Raw genomic sequence first — 20004 nt, 5'->3', positions numbered from 1 at the left:
AGGCAGGGACATGATGGAGCTGTGCAAGGTGTGAGTTTCTGTCAGAAAATGCACAGCAGTGTCACAGTGCTGGCCATGGTCAGCTACACAGCTGAGTGACCAAACAGCAAAGCTGAACTTCCATTCAGGACTGGCTACAAAATGGGTAAAAAAAGATATTTATTAATTCTTTGATATGCCTAATGAAAAGTTTTTCAGATTATCTGGTTTTCTTTCATCCTGCCACATCTGGAGAGAAAGGGAAAAAGAACACATTTGCTCTGAAGGTGCACCTGGGTGCTTGCACATTGAGAGCTTAGCCCAAAAGCAGTCAGCCAAGGCCCTAGATTTCTACAGTTCTGAACAAGTGAATAAGTATTTCAGCTAACAGGTATAACAGCCAGTTAAAACAGAAACATTAGGCTGGCACCACCTTGGGTTTGGAGAATTTGAAATAGATGCTTATTTTTATATCACACATAACATCAAAGAGATGTGGTACTAGAGTGATGCAATACTACAGAGATGTGGCCCATTGGGCACAATCTTGGGTGACCAGAAGAGAAGTTGACATGTAAACTTGGAAAAATCCTACTTGTTCCTCTCCAGCTGCAGCTGTTGGATGATGAACTCCTGTTGCTTTAGATGGAATGTGATTCCCTGTCATTTGCTATGAGAGGGATTCCAAGCCTCTGCCTCTAATGCTTCTCTGGAAGTGGTTTGCTTTGCAGAAGATAAATTCAAAGTTTTGTGATGGAATTCAATTTAAAATACTTCCCATCCTTCAGCCAAGGCACCCAGCCCTCCCTCAGTCACGTCTAACCTCTCACAGCAGAAGCAATGACAGAAATAACAGAAATCTACTTCCTCATGGACCTTCTCTAAGCCTTGGTATTTAGGGACTTCTTGACAAGGAAACTGCTTCCAAAGTTTGTTGTTTAACAACATTAATGGATCTGTCCTTCAGGAAGTTAGTATGTCCACATTGGAACCCCATATTCATTTTGACTTGCACAGCATCCTCTGCCAAAGGGCTCCAAAGTTTAATTACAGACTTTGTAAAAAGACATTTCTCTCTGATTATTTTAAACTTGCTGCTTGATTATTTCATTAGGAACACATAACCTGTGATATGAGAAATAATGAATAATCATTCCCCATTTCACCTCATCCATTATTTCACAAACATGTATTATAACCCCACCAGTTCTCACATCTCATTTTTAGATCATGAATATAGCTATATTCAAGCTGTAAGCACACATTTTTTTCTTGCAGCCAAGGAAAAGTTACCTGTTTAAAAAAGAAAATAAACAAAATAAAACAAAATTTCAGGAATAACCCAATGAGAAAATAAACCACTTTTATTCAAATTATCAGGTGTTAATCATTCTTGGAATATAATTATAAACAGCTCCAATTCAGGATGGTGAATTTCTTCATTTAACCAACACTCAGTTGAAGGATACAAAAGAAATATTTGCTTATCTATTTAGAAGCTTAAAATGAAACAATGAGCAGATACTTTTTTGAGTTTAAAAATTAAATTTAACTCTTTCTTCAATAATAAAATATACTACCTATTATACAAAAAGGACATTATTTTATTCACAGTTGACAGAGCACAGTTGCACAATCATAATATTAAAGGTGAACTGCAATGACATTTTAATTATATTGTTCCTATTATTAAAGATTATGAGGGCTAGAGCAGCACACAAAGACCCTAATCAGGCTCCTGTTGTGTAAGGAGCTGCACATGCAGAGAAATATATAGTTCCTACCCCAAAAGGTTGCAATCTAATCTAAAACTGCCCACTAAGAGAGGATGTGCCTCAACTGAAAAACACAAGTATGCGAAGAGATTTATCCTGGCTTTCTTTCTTATCTGATGGAGACCCCCGGATACACAGTTACTTTTCACTGTCAGCCACTATAAAATGGTTGTTTACAAATAAATTACTTTTCTTTGAACCTTAGCAGGTCTGAGTTTAAAGGTAATTCCTGTTTTCTCCTTACAAGTTCCTGATCTTGCTTTTAGTCCTATAATTCAGGTGGTAGCCCTGAAGACATTAGGCATTTCTGAGATTAATGACATTTTGGAGGAGAAAATCCAGTCATCAGATTGGGTCTTGGCCTTTCAAATGAGCCATTTTTTTGCCTGTATAATGCCCTGAACAAGTACCATGTCTGACCACCATGTCATTGTTAACAGCTCAAATTTTGCTTTTGAATGTCAGTGCAGTTTTTAAGCAACTGTGGGTTAGTTGGGGCCATGCAAGTCTCTGCAGAGGTTGCTCACACAGTGGATAGGAAACTTATACATCTCTTAGGACTTCCAGACCAGTTCCTGCTATCCTCTCTCAGTAGAAGGACGGTAGCAAGTACAATGGCCTCCTCTTCCTCTCCTTCAACCTCAGACTCCCCAAAGTAACCAGGATCATGCCCCAAATGAGTCAGGATTTTGAAAGCGAGTGGGTTTGTGGGGAAAAAAAAAAAACAAAACACTTCTGTTCACCCCTAAATCTCACTATGCAACTTGGTTTTGATCTTCAGGCTTCAGAACTGAAAACATTCAGATTACAAAAATAAATCTATTGATCACTTGATTATAATTTTTCTAGGAAATACAGAGCAGGACCCTTCAATAAAAAGAAAAAAAAAAAAAAAAGAAAAGAAAGGAGCAAAGGGGGATTGCCATCATAGCTCCAAGAGTTTGCACAGATGAGGATCCATTCTACGAGCAGCTATTGGGAATTTGTTCACAACCTCTGAAAATACAGTCAGGAGCAGGAGCTGTCAGTTTTGCACTTGGAAAGAGGGTTGGGTTGGGGGTTGGGTTTTTTCACTCCCATTTCTTACAGTTAAAAATGCCCAGTAATTTCCATCACTAAACAACACAATACACTCCTGGTTTGTTTGAAACCCAAGGCTTAGACAACAGAGCGGCTTTGGAAATGAGGTGGCCTGACAGCTCAGTGCACTTAAGGGAACGTTTTTAGGCCATTTAGCAGTTTATTGCTCCAGCACAGGAGGCTTTGAGCGCTCAAGCACGACAGGGTGTGCATTGTTGTGCCAGAACTGCCCGCCCTGGGTGTGTGTGGTGTGCGGCAAAGGGCCAGGGGCTGTGTTTAAACGCACCCGCAGGAGAAATGCGATTTAGGCGGAACAAAGCACACTCCTGTTGTGCCTCCCCGTGATTATAAAATAGATCTGTGTCATTATAAATAGAAAATGACTGGTGACAAAGATGCTGCTTTGACTCGCCTCTGAGGCCAAGCTCCTTCGCTGCGGTTCCTGATGTCAGACCAATTTAGCGGCTGCGCTGCAGGCGAGTGTGTCTGGTTCGGGGTTAGCCAGTCCACGTCTCATGATGGCTTAATCTCATTTTATAACAGCAGGGGATTCACTGGGGTGCTTTGCAAGCAACATGCTCCTTCACCCAAGGACAGTCCTGGACGCCTTCCGAAACGCGCTCTGCCCGCTACACGGCTCAGATTGCTAAACAGCAAATTACCCTGTCCTCCCAGGGACTGTCAAACTTTCGGGATCTGTGAAGTTGAGATCCTGCTTCTACACAACTAAATGGTGTGGTTCTTGTTTATCTGAATGGGAACCAAATCAAAGACACAGAAATAATAGTACTCTTTCAAGAGTGTAAGGTTTCCTCTTTATGCCACCCTCCATCCCAACAAACTTCACAGCACTATTGAATTAAATAATGCAGCAAAATGAACAGAAAATATATACTTATATATAAAAATATATATGTATATACAGTTTCCATGTGGTAAAATAAGTAATTATAAAATAATAATAATTAAAAAATGGAAATTTAAAATTGATTCTTAAGTCCCTATTGCAATAACTGGAGTATGCTGTTCATTTAGTCCTAGGCATGCTCCTTAAAACAGTGATCTTTCTACTTCAATTATTTAATGAGAATCCCACTTCCATATATATTTTATACCACAGTTTATTCCCAAAGCTGGGGATAACCTCTCATTTCCTGAAAGCTCTTAAAAACTTTCCTAATGAAAAAGTAGAGAAATCTGCTGTTTGCAAATTCTATTTACTTACTGCTTACTTCCAAACTAAAGTAGTTCATTTAATGAAGAAGAAAAAAAAGAGAGAAAAAGAAAAAAACTAATGCAGTGCCTGTAGCCATTTCCCAAATTCTTCAGAGTTTATAGACCTAGGGAGACAGGGAAAGAGCAATTTCTCAGCAGTGCAGCAGAATAGGCTAAAATGACCCTGTGAAACCCAAGCAATTCTGGGAATTAAAGGATGTTCACTCCTGTTATGGTTCTACATTGAAAACTGCTTTTAGGGCTCCCAGTAGTACCCATTAGCAATAGCCAAGCTTTTCTGTTTTAATTTAATTTAATTTAATTTCCACCAACAAATTCCACCCTGTGGTGAGAATTGACAGTATCATGTTGAGAACCATTAAAGAATATTTGGATTGTTTTTACTCCATGTATATATATATAAAAAAAAAAAAAATCCCCCCACCCTTTCTTTAGACAAGCCACTTCGTAATAAGAGTGAGGTAGACACAATGGAGGCATCATTATGCTGTGGGATACCACCATAGGGAGTGTGGTTGGAGATACAGGGGAACATGCCTTGGCATTGCACTGCCAGCCTGGTCCCAGCTCCACTCTGAACCTCCCCATGAGACCAGAACAGAGCCTGGCAGCACCAGTCATGTTGCTCCAGTTCCCACCAGGGCAGAGCTGGTGTTCTTCTGCACTGAGGCCCTGTATATCACTGCTGCTTGCTTTTCTCCTTGAGTGCTTTCTGTTCTCTTAAGGACATCTTTGCAACTTGAAACATCTTCATGCTTATGTAGCCTTTGGCTTTGCTGGGAATTCCTATTGGGAATTCCCCCACTGGGAATTATGCCACAGGGTTTCAAAGGAAAGAGAATAATAATGCCCTTCATTAATATAGGCTTTTCTGTCATGACTTTTAGGCCTCTCTCCAGGCAAGCAGGCAAGCACATGTTTGACATTAAACACATGAGTAGTCTCTATTCACATGCTGCAAGCTAGAAATGCTCATTAGCGCTGGATCATGGCCCCAGCTGAGCTCTAACACACTCCAGCAAGGAAGCTGGGCTGGAGGAAAGGTGGCCCTGAAACCTTTCATCATGGTTGCACCAGCACTGGCAAAGCAGCTTGTACTCCTCCAGTGGGTGATGGGTCGTTCCCTTGGCAGCAGAGGCGAGACCTGCTGAGCTGTGACAATGTCATCATTCAGAGCTGCTTAGCTGATGAGCACAGCTCAAACACCGCACATTCAAAACCATCCTCTGGAGTATTTGCAGCATTAGCATCTCTCCAATGAATGCTGAAAGGGGAATGATTTGGGGCAACAGAGTTGTAACATGATTGCTGAGGTCTCTGAGAGGCTGCTGAGCCCTGTGTGGAGAGTGCCTGAGGGGTCACAGGGCTCTTCAGGCCTTTATGTCACATGTTAAAACACAGACTGATCAAGCTTTGGAAACCAGCGCTGGATGGGATCTCTGGGCTTTCCTGGGGCCAAGTGTTGCTTGGGATGTGGGGAAAGGCAATAAAGCAGCTCAGTGCTCTCTGCTTTCCCTGAACATGAGCCAGAAGGGGAGAAAAGGGAACAGGCACCCTCTTTGATGCTGAGCACCAAGTGAGTGGGCTGTCATAGTTCAGTGTCCAAACCAGCAGATCCTTCCTGACCAAGGAAATGGGAAGTTTTGTGACTCAGAGGGAACATGTCTACTATCTCAGAGAAATCCCTAGGCAAAGCTACCTTCATGGTGCCTTGCTCATGCTTCTGCTGAAATTCATAATCCAGACTAAACAGTCTATCACTCTTAGATAAAGTATCCCAGATGGAAAGACCCATTTTTAAAAATGCTTTTAATACTGTTTTCTCCAGAAAAAAAAAAAAAATTACTACCTCCTTCAAAATCTCAACAAGTATAAACCTCACAGCATTCCTGCCACCTCTGGAATTACCAGGTCATTGCAGACATCAAAATGAATGAAGAGATGAAAGATTCAGCAAAAAGGCAAAACCTTACTGGAAAAATATTTCTTAATATCAAAAGCAATCCAAGAATAATGAATATATCTAGAAGAGTAATAAACAAATGCAAACTTCCTGATGCTTGAAAGAATACACATGAAGGAAGACACAAGACTTTGGGGATATTTTTTTTCTTTAGAACATCAATCCATTAAAAAAAAATAATGCTTCTATGTGCTTCTGGCTTTACAGGAGTGTGACTTCACTGGCTAAATTTTTGCAATACTTTAAACTCAGTTAATTAGCCAAACTCAGTCGATGCAGAAAGGGGGTTTCATCCCACCAGACGGAAGGGTTACACTAAAACAGTTCCCTGTGTGCCTGTCCTTGAGCACTCTGCTACTTAGCACTGAGGAAGTGGTTGTGGCTAACTTGGAGCTGGATTTGAGCAGGAACAAGAGAGGAGGAAAGGTAGCTGGGGTTAAAACAAAATAAATAAATATTCAAAATAAATGCTATGTGCATTTCAGCTGAACTTTCTTGTAGGATAAACAACTTTGTCTAATTTCTTTGTGATATAGACTGTCATTCCCTGCTGGGCAGTGGCTTTTTAGCTGGTGCAAACAGAGCTCTATATTCCACACTAGACCTGATAAAGCAATATCGTTATGTGATTTCTATTGGAAAAAAATTGTTTCTCAGAAGCCCTCATTTAAATAGACTTGAAAAGATACTCTCTAGTCCTACCTGTACAGCAAAATGACCTCTTGGCAATTCAAACAGCCTAACAGAGAGTAAGAGTAACTAATCTATGGGATTCTACAGCACTCCCATACCACTGCTAATAGAAGGAAAATCAATATTAGTTCCAATATGAATGGAGTGTCGGATTGACTGAGCAGGGAGCTTTGAAATAAATATCTGAGAAATGTTTGGATGAAATGGACATCTTCACAGACATTTGGTCTGCATTTTTGAAATGCAGATGATTAAATCCACATTGTTGGCTTCTTCCCCCTCTGCACTATGTCTTTCTTTACATCTTGCAAAAAATTTATGAACAAAGTTATTGTAAATCTGCAATGTCTGTCTTGTCACTTAGATTCTTTTCAGAAATGCTGCCTTGCCAATGTAGATATACAATCCTGTATGATTAATATTTATTACTTATAATTCTAAATACAATGGAAGGTCACCAAAAATACCCTGCTAAAGGAGTCTGGAGCCCTTTAAAATCTCATTGGTGATGGATCCTGAGTTTTGAGAACTGAGCTCAAAATCTTAGCAAAACACTTTTCTATGTAGGATTTCCAGTATTTCCTGCTTCTGACTGTAAAAGCCAAAAAGCATAAAGGTGAGCGAAAGTTACAGATCTGAAAACATGAACTTGGATTTCAAACTCAAACAAAGGTCAGGGAATGCCTGAACCTGTCCATAATCTTGTATCAGCCTATAATAGAATTATGAGTAAAATGCAAAGTTAGGATGCAGAGTGAGACCTGAATTCTGGCAGAACAGGCATGGGAGCTGAAAATTGCTCCATTTTCCTCTTATTCTTTCTCATATCCATAGTTACATCTTATCTAGACATTTAGGAGGTATTGTTAGGAAAATGAAGATATATAAAGATTTTTGTTGTTGTTGTTAATAATTAGAAAGAAGGTAGCTTGGAGATTTTTAGATTTTATAATTAAATCTTAAAAAGTTTTTAAAAGCATGCGAATAATCTTAGTGCTCATTGCACTTATAGCTCATTTTCTTTTTGGTGTAAGCCCAACCATTTTAAACATACTTTTTCAAAAACAGATGCAATTTGAGGTCACTAAGACCAACTGATTGTGATTTGGCCCTCATCTATGAAAACTACAGAAAGACATCTAAGAACGTTTCAGAACTACAGGATTCAGCACACTGGTGAAGACTGAGACATGGAAATCAGGGCAGACCCTGGTTTGCTTACCCTGCCTGAGATCTGCTGCATGTTTGGACAGTTTTCTTTTAGGAGGTAAATATAATAAGCAGAGAGAAAGAATCTGCATCCGCCTCTGTGTCTTTTATTCAAAGATTCCCTGCAACTGTGATTAAGCAAAGCTACTGATTGAAGTACAAACCTGAGAAAAATGTAGTTTCTGTCGATCAACATGCTTCAAATCACACTGGAAGTAAAGAAATCCCTGTGATCATTGGTCAGATAGAAGACTTTTCACTTGGAACAATTTTGCAGAGCTTTGCTAATAACAGTTTTCTAAACTGACTGAGCCATCTTGACCTGCACCATGAGTAAAAACAAAACCAGAAAGACAGACAGAAAGGACCAACTCAATTAAGATAAATAAATAAATAAATAATTGCAGAAATAAAAGGGAAAAAAAAAGAAAATAATATCACAAATAATAATTCTAATCTCATGAAGAAATGTTTTTAACAAGCCATATGTGCTTGTGCAGACACTTCTAATCTCATTAGATTTTTCTGGCTGCTATTAGTGTTCTCTGAGCCAGCTGATTTCTCAGCAATATTTTAAAGAGTGAGAGCCTTTGCCCTCCTGTCTAGCCACTGATAAGACAGCCTGTTCTAGGAGAAGACTTGGGAGTTCATGGATTTTTCTTACAAGGTTTTGAAAGTTTAGAACAAATTGACCATTGCATGAGAAACAATAGTCAACCACAAACTATCTTCACAGTTAATGAGTAACATTCTGCTCCCAGCTGTGTGAAAAGTGGGATAATCCCACCAAAGCAACAGGATGGTTTCAGATTGTCATCAGCATCACACGGCAGAGGCTGGCACTCGATGCTGTCTCCACTCCTCCAGCCCTCTGGCTGCAAACAAGCCTGCTGTAAAGTTCCCCTTGGTCACAGCTCACCGGTGTGAGGTTCCCCTCAAATCAGTGCAGCTCTAGCAGCTCTGATCAGAAGGGGAGCCACATCAGGTTAGAGCTCAGTTTTATTTTATCTTTTAAAACAGCAGTCAATCCCCCCAGTCTGAAAAATCATGAGCCATGTGCACTGCTGTACATATTGGGGCACATGAGTTTCAAGTAAAAGAGCTGTCATTCTGAATTTGCTAAAGGAACGTGCAAATAATCACTAGTATAAAGCAGATGTGCCAGGCAGGAACTACAGACAGAACAAAATAATCACTGTTAGAAAACAATTTCTAATTCAGAATCATGGAACCTGGATCGGTAAACCCTGGATGAACGGGACTGAGGCATCTTGCATGGATTTCTGCTGGCACACTTGCTGAATTTCTGGCTGGAAACGTGCCTCTCACTGTTTCAGCCTGCCCTCTTTGAGGCTCTCAGAGCAAACTTCTGGGGTGAGATGATGAGCGCTTGAAAGTGACCCATCTGGAGCCCAAGGCGAAGAAAGCGCTTCCCCTGCCTGGAATTCGTGTGCAGCGACAGCTTTCTACTGCTGATCCAAGTTTCCCAAGATAGCAATTATAAAGGAACTGGCAGCCATACAGTCAAGACGACAATATCCTACGTGGTTTGGTTAGCTGTGCCAATTCCCTCTGTGGGTGCTGGAGTCAATCTGCTGCCCCCGTTATTGCTGTGTCTGTCTGTCTCTACCAACCAGCAGATCCACTGGGCATTTTGGCACGAGCCCCGCTCTTCCAAGGGCTGCCTGCTCAATTGCTCATTCACTCTCTTTTGCTTTAAACATTTGGATCCAACAACACCATGCAAATTTTATGCAGAGTAGCATCTGCAAGTCTGACATATTCGCTCAGGCTTCCCCCTCTTACACCAAGTTAAAAATAAATACCCTATAAACTCTTGGGCCTGCTAAGACAGAATATGCATTCAGAGAGTTTATTTAAATATAACTACTAAGAGTATTTCCGCTTTAGGGTCAAGCTCCTATTTGTCCCCCCTCTCTCTTGTATTTTGTTCATGCCTCAAGATCTCAATACCACTGGGGGCAAAAGCATCCTTGAAATAACCTACAGAAGAACCAGTTCTATGTGTTCCTAACTCTCTTATCTGAAATTTCAGCTAACATCTTATTTTTAAAACTCTAAAGACTACAGGTGGTGATATACCCCCCACATGAAACAAGGAAGTTGTAAAGACTCATTTCCAATACTGATTGCAAATAATACTAGTTGAGCCAGACCTTAGGTTAGACTTCAAAGGGTCTCCACCCACCCCACCAGAGCTGCCTTCTCTTTTCTCCAGGGAGAAGCAGATTTGTCCCTGACCAATACACTTGGAACAGGTGAAGTCATAGGGATGCCAACCAGACAGCATAACAATAAAGTATATCTTAAGGCAACAAGGAGAAGAGTCTGTAGAAGGGGATACTGAGCCACCACAGAGGTCAGTTAGGACTTGCTGAGCCGCTTGGCCACGTCTGCATAGGCTTGCTCAATTTCCTTGTCTGCTGCACAGGTGTTGGTGAACTCATCCCTGGCATAGGCGTTCTTCAGGTACCGCCACAGCCCCGTCATCTCTGTCGGGAACTCAAAGTTGCGGTATTTCTTTGCAACGATCTAAAACGGAGACAAAAGGGGGGAATAAACCATCTTGCTCGTGATATATTTCTCCAGATTCCTTCCTAGAGAGCTTCGTAATCTCTCCTGCCGTAGAATTAATTGCAAATTAGAGAAATGCTTGGTGACTTAGAAAAGCCTGAGAAAAGATTTTTGGTTGTCCCTTATCTTGCAAAGACTCTACTTGGGCTAAGGACATTCTAAGTCAGTGACCGGGCTACTGCCAACATATTACTACTTTTATGGTGTACCTGAAATTCATTAATTTTACCAGATTGAGTTTTGGGGGGATTTGTTACCAGTTTTTAGTATATCACTTAAAGCTGAGATGCCACATAAGAAAGAGCCGAATTATAAAAACAATGATTTAAGAGAAAAGCATTAGTAAAAATTATGTTTTTCATATTAATATTTATATTTAAAATTACTTTATATATATACTTTATTTTAATTTTTAATATATGTAATATATTTTGCCTGGCCAATGGTGTCAGAGGATGTAACCACCTACAGCTGTTGGAAGGCTCTATCCCTGTTCACGAAAAGGAAAAATTCAGGGTGGTATGGGTACCATGATTAGGAAACCAACATGATTTAGCAGATATTAGAAACAGGAGCACTGAGATGAACTGGGTGAGAAAATGGTTATTTCAAGACTTGTTAGACTAGGAAATTGTCTATCAAGGGAAATTTTAGATTTCTAAAAACACTTAGGCTCTTTTTCAGGAAAATAGTTAAGTGCATACTTAATTTTAAGCACCTGTACAGTCCCACTGAAGTCAATGGGATTAATCTGTACTTATAGCTAGTTGGTTAAGTACCTTGCTGGATTGGGATATTTCAGTTTCCCTTATATAGAATAAGCCTGTGGTGACAGAGTGAACTAGTTGATAGGAAGGGAGGGATTAGCTAATTTAATGAGTGCTTCCAATCTCTAGTTTTTCTGACAGTATAAAATTGTTCCTGGGCATAAATTACATACATATGTGCCACAGAGTTCCCCTTCATTTCTAAAGCACATGGTAGAGCTGTTTTCCATCTCAAATTTCTTAGGACAGTCATGTTCTCAGAAATTACTGTGATTTGTTTTTATTACCAGGATTCACTTGGTATATGCAAGTCAAAATCCTGTCCTAAACTGCATTTAATTAAGCATTCTTGCCTTCAGCGATGCTTTACACACATATGGGGAAGATAAAACCTGCTGAGAAACTTAAGATTTTCAAAATTTCCAGCACACATCTTCCATCAAATGAAAAAATAATTTACCCTTTTCTTCTATCTGTAAAATGTTTTTTCAGGCAATATCCTATGGCGATGCTTGTCTGAGAAAAATTTTAATTCTTTTTGGACATCTTTCATTTCATCCCAAGGAGACAAGAACCAGTAAGGGGCCATACATTCATTTTGCATTGTCTGACTTCAATGTCATCACTGAAGACAAGCCAAAGAAAGTGCTAAACCTGTGAGGATATTATCACATTTCTTACCTGGTGACTTATGCACTTTTTTAATTTACTTTTTTTTTTTTCTGCATGTGTGCAGTCAGCTCCCAGGCTCAGTTTATGTTTTGGCTCATGGAGCCAAATTAGATGCATGACTTGGCTTTAATTCCTAGCTCACTTGCTTGCCAGGGTCTGCCAGGTACTTGCGTTATTCTAAAGCAACATGTCATCTGATAAATTAAATAAATACAACATTTAGAAGTCAAGATGATGTACACCATTTGCACTGTACCAGCGACCATAGTACATCTTAAATCCTGGACCTCTGCAGTGACTTTGATTTGTTAACTTCTCTGTGTGAAACACCAGATGGAATAAATATTCCCCAAAAAGATGGACTACTGCTCTTAAGTTACAAATGGGTGGGAACTGCCTAAAGTTTTGACAAGTCTCTTAAGAATACTAGGAACTAATTAATAGGCAAGACTGCTGTTACTTGCAGCAGGGTAAAAATAAAGAGACGAGATAGAACTTAATATTGTTTTTGCCACTAATCAGTGATGGGACAGTTTTCCCACGTGCTAAATACAAAGTTCCCTTAGTTAAATTATAGGAAACACTGAGGAACAAAAGCATGTTTCAAACTGCTCTCCTAAGACTTCAGATCTCTCTGCTGAAATACGAGCTGGCTTTAGCACTCAGCTGCCAGAGCAGGGCACATCACTGTCAGACAAGGCTTCTCGGACCATCGCATGACATCTTTCACCTTGACAACATGGAGTTTGGGCAGAAGGTTGCAGTCAGCAAGAGTCAGGTCATCTCCATCCAGAAACTTGCGTTTGGACACTTTCTCCTCTTCAGTGCTGTTTGCGTCGATCTCCTCTGGCAGAGGGGTTCTCAGGTAGTCATCGAGCTTCTTCAGAGCCTTCACCAAGCCTCTTTCAAGAGCTTTCCCAAAAAAGCAAAGAATAAGCGATTAGGGCAGAGTAAGAATTGTTTATAAACACTCATTGTCAATGGCTATGGTCGTATCTAGAAAAAAAAAGCCAAGAACCACCTCTTTGTTGTTAATTTGTGCTCCAAAGCCTACACAATCTTATGACAAAGTAGCCCAGCAAGGTCTGCCTGAGGGTAAAGCTCATCCTGCAATGGGAAAAAGGGACACAGGAGCCTGTTGTGCCGTGTCTTCTCCTGACTAGAAAAACAACAAAAAAGCAGTGAAAGCAATGCCAGAAGGAAAGAACAGCTTATCAGTATGATATACCAATTAAACACCTACAATCTAAGATATTCTTCTGGTCTGTAGAGGCCATCACACAGTAAACTGAGGCCCTGTACTCTGCTACTTTATTCAACTAAGCAGCCACATATGACTGCAATGAAGCTGAATTTTCTAGCATTACTTATTACTTAAGAAGTCTTAGTTTTACTTCTTCCAACTCCCTTCCAGAGTAATTAAAGGCAATAGCAGTAATTCCAAAGATGCTAACTAGAGCTCTATGGAGCTGAAGAATACACTACAACTGAGATGGGATATACTCAGCCAGGGTTAAGATTCACATTTACCTCAGGTTTGACCTCAGGTGCAAATACTCCCTTTGAGATGTCTCAAATAGGGTGTTACAATGAAGAGGAGACTTCAGAACAGTTACTAAAGACCATGTCCCACAATGCTGCTGGCTCAACAAATTCCAGTTTTTAAATAACACTTAGACCTCTACAGCAGAGTGCAAATTTTTCACCCAGGCACAGAATTTGTGTTCTTATGCTTCACTTGCAGGATAATACAAAAACTTGATTGCAATAATGCACTTACACAAAGCTGGATAACTCTAAGCAGGTTTATGTGTTACTTAAACTGCAAACACTCTGGGGCAAGAAAGGTCTTTTGCCTTTCAGTTTGAAGGGTGACAAGCACAGGGAGTCCTGGTTCCCAACAAGTGCCCCAAAGTGCTAAAGCAACATAAATAAGAAACAGCAAGAATTTACAATGTGAAAAAATAACAACATGACTCATGGGCTCAGAGCCAGAATTTCAGCTGGTGAAAATTACCTGCAGTGATTTATACCTGCTGCAGATCTGGCCTGGAGTCAGAATTAAAATCCTAATCCTGTAAAATCTTACATCTCTGAGTAACTTACTGCCACTGAATTTAGGAGAGTCTACTCAATGGGTGAAGTTACTCAGGTAGTGTAGCAGTATGGAGAGAAAGTACAAGGAGCAATGGGTTTAAACTAAAAGGGGTTAATTTGTTTAGTTTATATAGAAGAAATTCATTACTGTGAGGTGATGAGGCATTCAAACATGTTGGCCAGGGAAGCTGTGGATGCCCCATTCCTGGCAATGTTCAAGACCAGGCTGGATGGGGCTTGGGGCAACCTGGGCTAGTGGGAAATGTCCACGGCATGGGATTTGGAACTACATGATCTTTAAGGCCCTTTGCAACCCAAACCACCCTGATTTTAAATATAATTATGGAGCACAACAGAAGCTTGAAAGGGCTGCAGCAATCACCCTTCACAGAGAAGCTTGCTGGCACAGGTAGCTCTACAGGCTCTGCTCTCAGCCACCCCTGTATTTTTGGCATGGAGAGAAAGGCAGCATGTCCAGGGCCACTGAGAGAGCAGGAGCTGAACACCACAGAACAGGATTTCTCTGCTGCCCTAACATCCATTAAACCTGTGCCAGCAGTGGAAGTCAGATTAAGCTGCCTGATGCCTTGTTCCCACTGAAGCCTCTTGGCCCAGCACCAGGGAACCATACCAGCTCTTTTGTGGCTGACTCTGAGACACAGTGGCAAACCCTGGCTTAATTGATTGACTGGAGAAATGACTGTGATCCAACTGAAAACACCCCCACAAACATAGCAGGGAGGGAAAGAATTTTATTTCTGAAAGCAGAGCATCTAAAGCGACTGAAGTGCTGCCATCCATAAAACAAAAGTGTTGCCATCCCTCATTTAATCAATTCAAATTGAATTTTGACACTGACATTCTGCTGTCAGATGCTGGCAGTGGTGCCTTTAATCGCCTGCAGCTGTACTGAATCGCACAACTTCTACTGGAGGGTAGTAACTTGTAGTGTGTCATTTACCCCCATGTGGCAACACTCAAAAGATTTAGCAATCTCTTTTTGGTTTGACCTATAACACCTGTTGAATAGATAGTTCTCCTTCTCTTGGTCAGCCTCAGACTGTGTCCTCTTACAGTGCATTCATATCGAGACAATAGACTTGAATTACTGTGATTTAATTCAATTTTGCTCATCCAGATTTTATAGTACTGGCTTACTGCTGAGCATTTTCCTGTATTTCCTTCACCCAGTAGGATTGTTGGTTCTCCAAGTCATTTGAGCAGTGTTCCAGCATCAGAAGGACATAAGATGCTTTGTGTTAGCCTGTGGGGTGAGCCAGGTGTGTGTCTGGAGACAGGAGCAGCAGGTGAGATGTGTTTATGTAACTCTGCTGGAACTTATTAGGGTTTGGGTTTATTTCTTTGCTCTTTCTGCTATATCAAAGTGCGTCATGGCTGTCCCAAAAACAATGCCTGGAGTGAAGCCTGTTTGTGACACTGGGAAAAACTTCTATCTGAATTCATGCTTGGCCCTTGCATACGGCAGCTTTAGGCCAGAAATAAGCATATGTTCAGGGTTCAGTACATCTGTGACCTAATTCACAGGCTCTGCTGGAACCCACAGGATCCTGACATCCCCCTGGGAAATGAACCCACAGTATCCTGACATCTCACTGGGAAATTAACACACAGCATCCTGACGTCTCACAGGGAAACCACCACATGGTCAAGACAATCTTATATCCTGATAGTCAAGAACTGGACCACTACTTATGACACCAATGACCCCATTTATTTAACTAGAACTCTTCTGATCCTAATAAATCTTTCAGAACAGCCAGGAAAACAGAAGAGTACTGAAAAAGGGAGGACTGATCTTCTTCCAATTAAATAGTGACAGAATTTTGAAAACTAAGAGAATTAAGATCCTAAAATTGCAATATCAAATGTTTTTTAGGTGCACAAGATCAGATTTTTAAAGCCTGTTGATGGTTTTCAAGGCATTTTTTGAAATCCATATGCAAATATCCATGTTGCAAATCCTACTTTCTAGGTGTCCTGACACATTCAGATTTATCTGTATGATTTGAAGTCTTATGATCCTTGAGAAGGTACTCAGGGAAATCCCCACTCAAAGTAGGAGGATATGTAAAAGAATTTAATTTTCTCTCTTACCTGGTAGATATTTAACCTTTATGTGAAAGGTGAAAAAATGAGAACAGAGACCAGGGAAAGAAATAACACCTTCAGTATATCCTATAGCTTGTTGAATGTTCTGGGACTTTTGCTGGGGAAAGAGCTGTCTGGGTTCATATTACTGAGCAAACTCAGCAGAAGATTTTATTTCAAACCTCCCATACTATGGCTATTTCATGAAAATCTGGATGACTGTATACATTGTCTCCACTTAGAGCACAGGGGAGAGGATGCACTCACCAGGGCAGAGGTCATATAAATACCATTCACAGCACTAGACTGGATGAAGATGTTTAAAAAGGTGTGACTAACTAAAAAATTACTAATTCCCCATTTGTGAAAGTACCACCCACAATGAAGTGGTTAAGCACCTAATTCCCTTGGCAACTTATCCTCTGGGAAATATCATTAAATAACTAAATAGGTTTGCTGATAACAGCCTATAGGTGGGAATAATCTTCCCTGAATTAGTAAATTAAATAAATTTGAATTAAGCACCCTGAGCTTCCTCTGTGTTCAGTGGAGTCTTCTTGTCTACACTTGGTTTCAGTGACCCCTAAATCAGCTTCGAGGAGAACCTTTCCTGAAGTGTCTAATTTCACCCTCGCACTGTCTTGGTAACTTCAGGGTGGAGGATTCGGTATTACACCACCAAGTGGAACTGTGTCTGGGAATGTGGCTCTGTGCTGCTTTTGAAATTTCTACCTCCAGTTACTTCCCCACCCTGCAGACTTCCAGTGTATGAACTTAGAGATCCCAAATGTGACCATTTCTGAGAGAGGAACCCTGTCATCAGCTTATCCATCAACAGCTGAAATGTCTGGACTCCTGGAGACCATCTTTCTTGACAGTGAAATTGCCAAGCACAAAGGCTCCAGCATCATATTGCCCCCACAGGGATACATTTAATATAACTTCGAATTCCAAGAAGTTCTACCCGTGTATGCACAAAATCCATGGTGGAGCCATCTCTCTCAGCCTTCACTACTTCACTCTGCGCTCCTTATGCAGCCAAAGACAACTTAGAGCAGTCACAGTCCTGCCCTGTCATCCCACCAATAGTAAACAACTATATTAATAAAAAAAACCTTATGAGCTCTTTGTCATTTTCCTTCTCCCTTCAAGACTACGCTTTTAAACAACTATATTTAAGAATCCAGAGTTAGAAGCCAGAAAAATAGCACTTTCCAACCTCAAAGCAACCACAGAACACTTAATGAATGTATTACCATCTGTCAAATGCACAGGGTGAGGTTCAATTTAGTTGATGATACCTAATTCAGAATGACATTCCGTTTTCAGCAAAAGGTTGCTTGATGTTGAACAATGAGATTAACAAATTCTGACATGCACAGAAATACAAATAACGTAACAAAAGTTAATAATTGGCAAAATTGTGCTCTCGGTTACACTGACATAAAAGAAGAGTAACTCTGCATTGTCAACAATCTATTCCATATTTACTCCAGTTCAACCAAGAACAGACTTTGGCTCTGTTACTCAACTCTTCAAGCGAAAACTTCCTTAAACTATTAGCCTGTGCAACTGTTTCCAGGGGACAGAGCGAAATCTTTGTCTCTTGTAAGTGCAAACATTAGAAAATGTAATGCCAGGAGCAATCCTGCAAGTCAAGTGGTCGTCCACACGACAAAGATTCCTTAGTAGGTACTCAGGGTGAAATTTTGGGCACACTGAAGCCCATGGAAGGTTTGCTGTTGACTTCAGTAGGGTTTTGATTTCTCCAGCAGCTTTTAAATCCAAAAGAGAGTGTTACAATCAGTTAATCATCTGACCTCTGAAATAATACCGGCCAGAAAACTTCCACCACCATCGGTCTTTTCCGTCTCTTATTTTCTGTGGGTCAAATAAGGCCGAAGTAGAATGGAAAGTAACTAGAAAGTAGTAAAAGAGAAACGGTTCGGAAAAAGTAAAACCAAGTCAGGCTGCCCACACCCACAGCATTTGCAGAGGTCAGACGAGGACTCTTCTTCCCCTTCCTTGAACTCCAAATATTTCCTTCCTTGTTTAATGTTGGGACAAGGAGAAATAGCAAAGCAGACAAAGCACATAAACGCCAATCTCTGTGGCCTGAGTGAGCCGCTGGAAGGCAAATCATTCCATCCTAAAATAGTAGCCTAAGAAAAGCTGAATTACCACCAGAGAAGCCTCAATCTCTCTCTTTCTCTCTCTCTTTTGAGAATAAGCAGACTGGTTACCTAAATTTAAAATAGCTAAAATGAGATGAGATGACTCCTGTTTTATGTGTCTGAGTGGAACCATTTGCAGCATGAGGATTTCACTTGATAGTTATTATGGCAAGAGATGCAAAGCATAGAGGGCACAATAAGAGCAGTAAGAACAATCAATTCTGTAGCCAAATTAAACATAAAAACTACTTGATTTTTGTGAAAAGAGCACAAAACTAGTTAATTTTTAAAAACAGACTTTAAGTAGAATAATGCAAGACTTTCAAACAAGCACGAGAACAAAAAAGTCATGTTTTGGGATGGTTGGTTAAGTCATGCCTAGGCATTCAACCATTTTCACATCATTTTTAACGTGTTGGTAATCTTCAAAATTAACATCTAATTTCCAAATTAAAAAGAGAATAACCTTTTGTTTCAAAAATTTTAGGAGAAAATACTCTTACTTTTCAAAGCAAGATATTATTCACAAATTTCCACCTACATTTGCCAATCATTCAGGCTACTCACACCACCCGTGGCATTTTTTGTCAAGAAAACATTTTGTCACAAAATATTTTCTCCAAGTCAAGGTCAAATATATGTGACCCTCCTCCTAAGGAATTACCACTGTAAGCATGGTGGCAACAAGGCTTCCAAGTCATCGAAGCCCAGCAACACCATGGCTTTTGTAGCCAACATCTGAAACTACCTGAGACTGACCTCAGCAGAACTGCAAGGTTCTTAATTGTCAAGCCCAGGCAAGTTCAACAAACCATGATCCATGTACAGAAAGGAACAACGATTCCTGCTGCTACCCTGGATCACTGATTGATGCTTTCCCTTTTTACTGCTTTCTCCCACTGCCCTCCAGTAAGATTTATCCTGCAACACACGCAAATGAACTTGGTGAAATACGCAATGAGGGAAAAGGGGGAACAGTACATAAATATTCACAGTCGCAATCAAACAATCTGCGATTTATTTTTCCTTTAAAAAAACAAACCACCTTTCCTGATCACTTCCAGATTCACAGAGTTTGATACTATATGAGACCCAATACTGTTTTCTGGTAGAAGAGGGGAACCAGCTAAGAAACAGCAATTTAAGGTAAGAAAATAATATCATTCTACGAGTCTGACAGTCTGATTAGAGACCAAGGATTCATATTTTCACTCTTGTTTTTCTCCATCCTGCTCAGTTTTTTTTTCAGACAGGCTCAACAGAGTATTGTAACAATAATCTGTACAGATTAATCCTCCTCCATGGAGGAGCTGTGACTGCAGTACACATGACTCTATATCACATATTGAACAGTTTATCTTCCCTCCTGTGATTTAAACAGAACCCTGGAGATTTGAGCGCTGCCTTGATTTCTTCTGTTCAGCCACTTAAGAGTCAGGTGCCTTGTCTAAGCTGGTTATGTAGGCTCCCTCTCTGCTCAGAGGGACTAAGCATCTCCAGAGGGTAATTCCATCCAACTGCCTGAGACACCTGATTTAAACCAATGTGACTCAATCCACACATGCCCTTCTTGTTGCACCAATTACAGCTGAAACCTAAAGGACTAGCTCAGACTAGACACCTCACTTTCAAGGAGGTGAAGTTAGTGGAGATGA

General features: G+C 40.4%; 1 protein-coding gene across 2 annotated transcripts in view; it reads right to left on the bottom strand.

Moving 5' to 3' along the window:
* Positions 1 to 1346: 1346 nt before the first annotated feature.
* Positions 1347 to 20004, bottom strand: part of CLIC5 (chloride intracellular channel 5) — a 77347-nt gene continuing 58689 nt past the window's right edge. For both annotated transcript variants that reach the window (XM_050316260.1, XM_050316261.1), the window contains 2 exons: positions 12700 to 12881; positions 1347 to 10488 (listed from right to left, as the gene is read on the bottom strand). In XM_050316260.1, the coding sequence (XP_050172217.1) occupies positions 10321 to 10488; positions 12700 to 12881 (350 nt within the window). In that variant the 3' untranslated portion in view covers positions 1347 to 10320. The remainder of the gene's footprint in view (positions 10489 to 12699; positions 12882 to 20004) is intronic.

Source organism: Myiozetetes cayanensis, unplaced genomic scaffold (assembly GCF_022539395.1).
Source record: "Myiozetetes cayanensis isolate MyiCay16 unplaced genomic scaffold, myiCay2020 scf2-11, whole genome shotgun sequence".
Classification (NCBI taxonomy): domain Eukaryota; kingdom Metazoa; phylum Chordata; class Aves; order Passeriformes; family Tyrannidae; genus Myiozetetes; species Myiozetetes cayanensis.
Note: the sequence above shows the minus strand (reverse complement) of the source record. Positions and strands in the feature narration are given on the sequence as shown.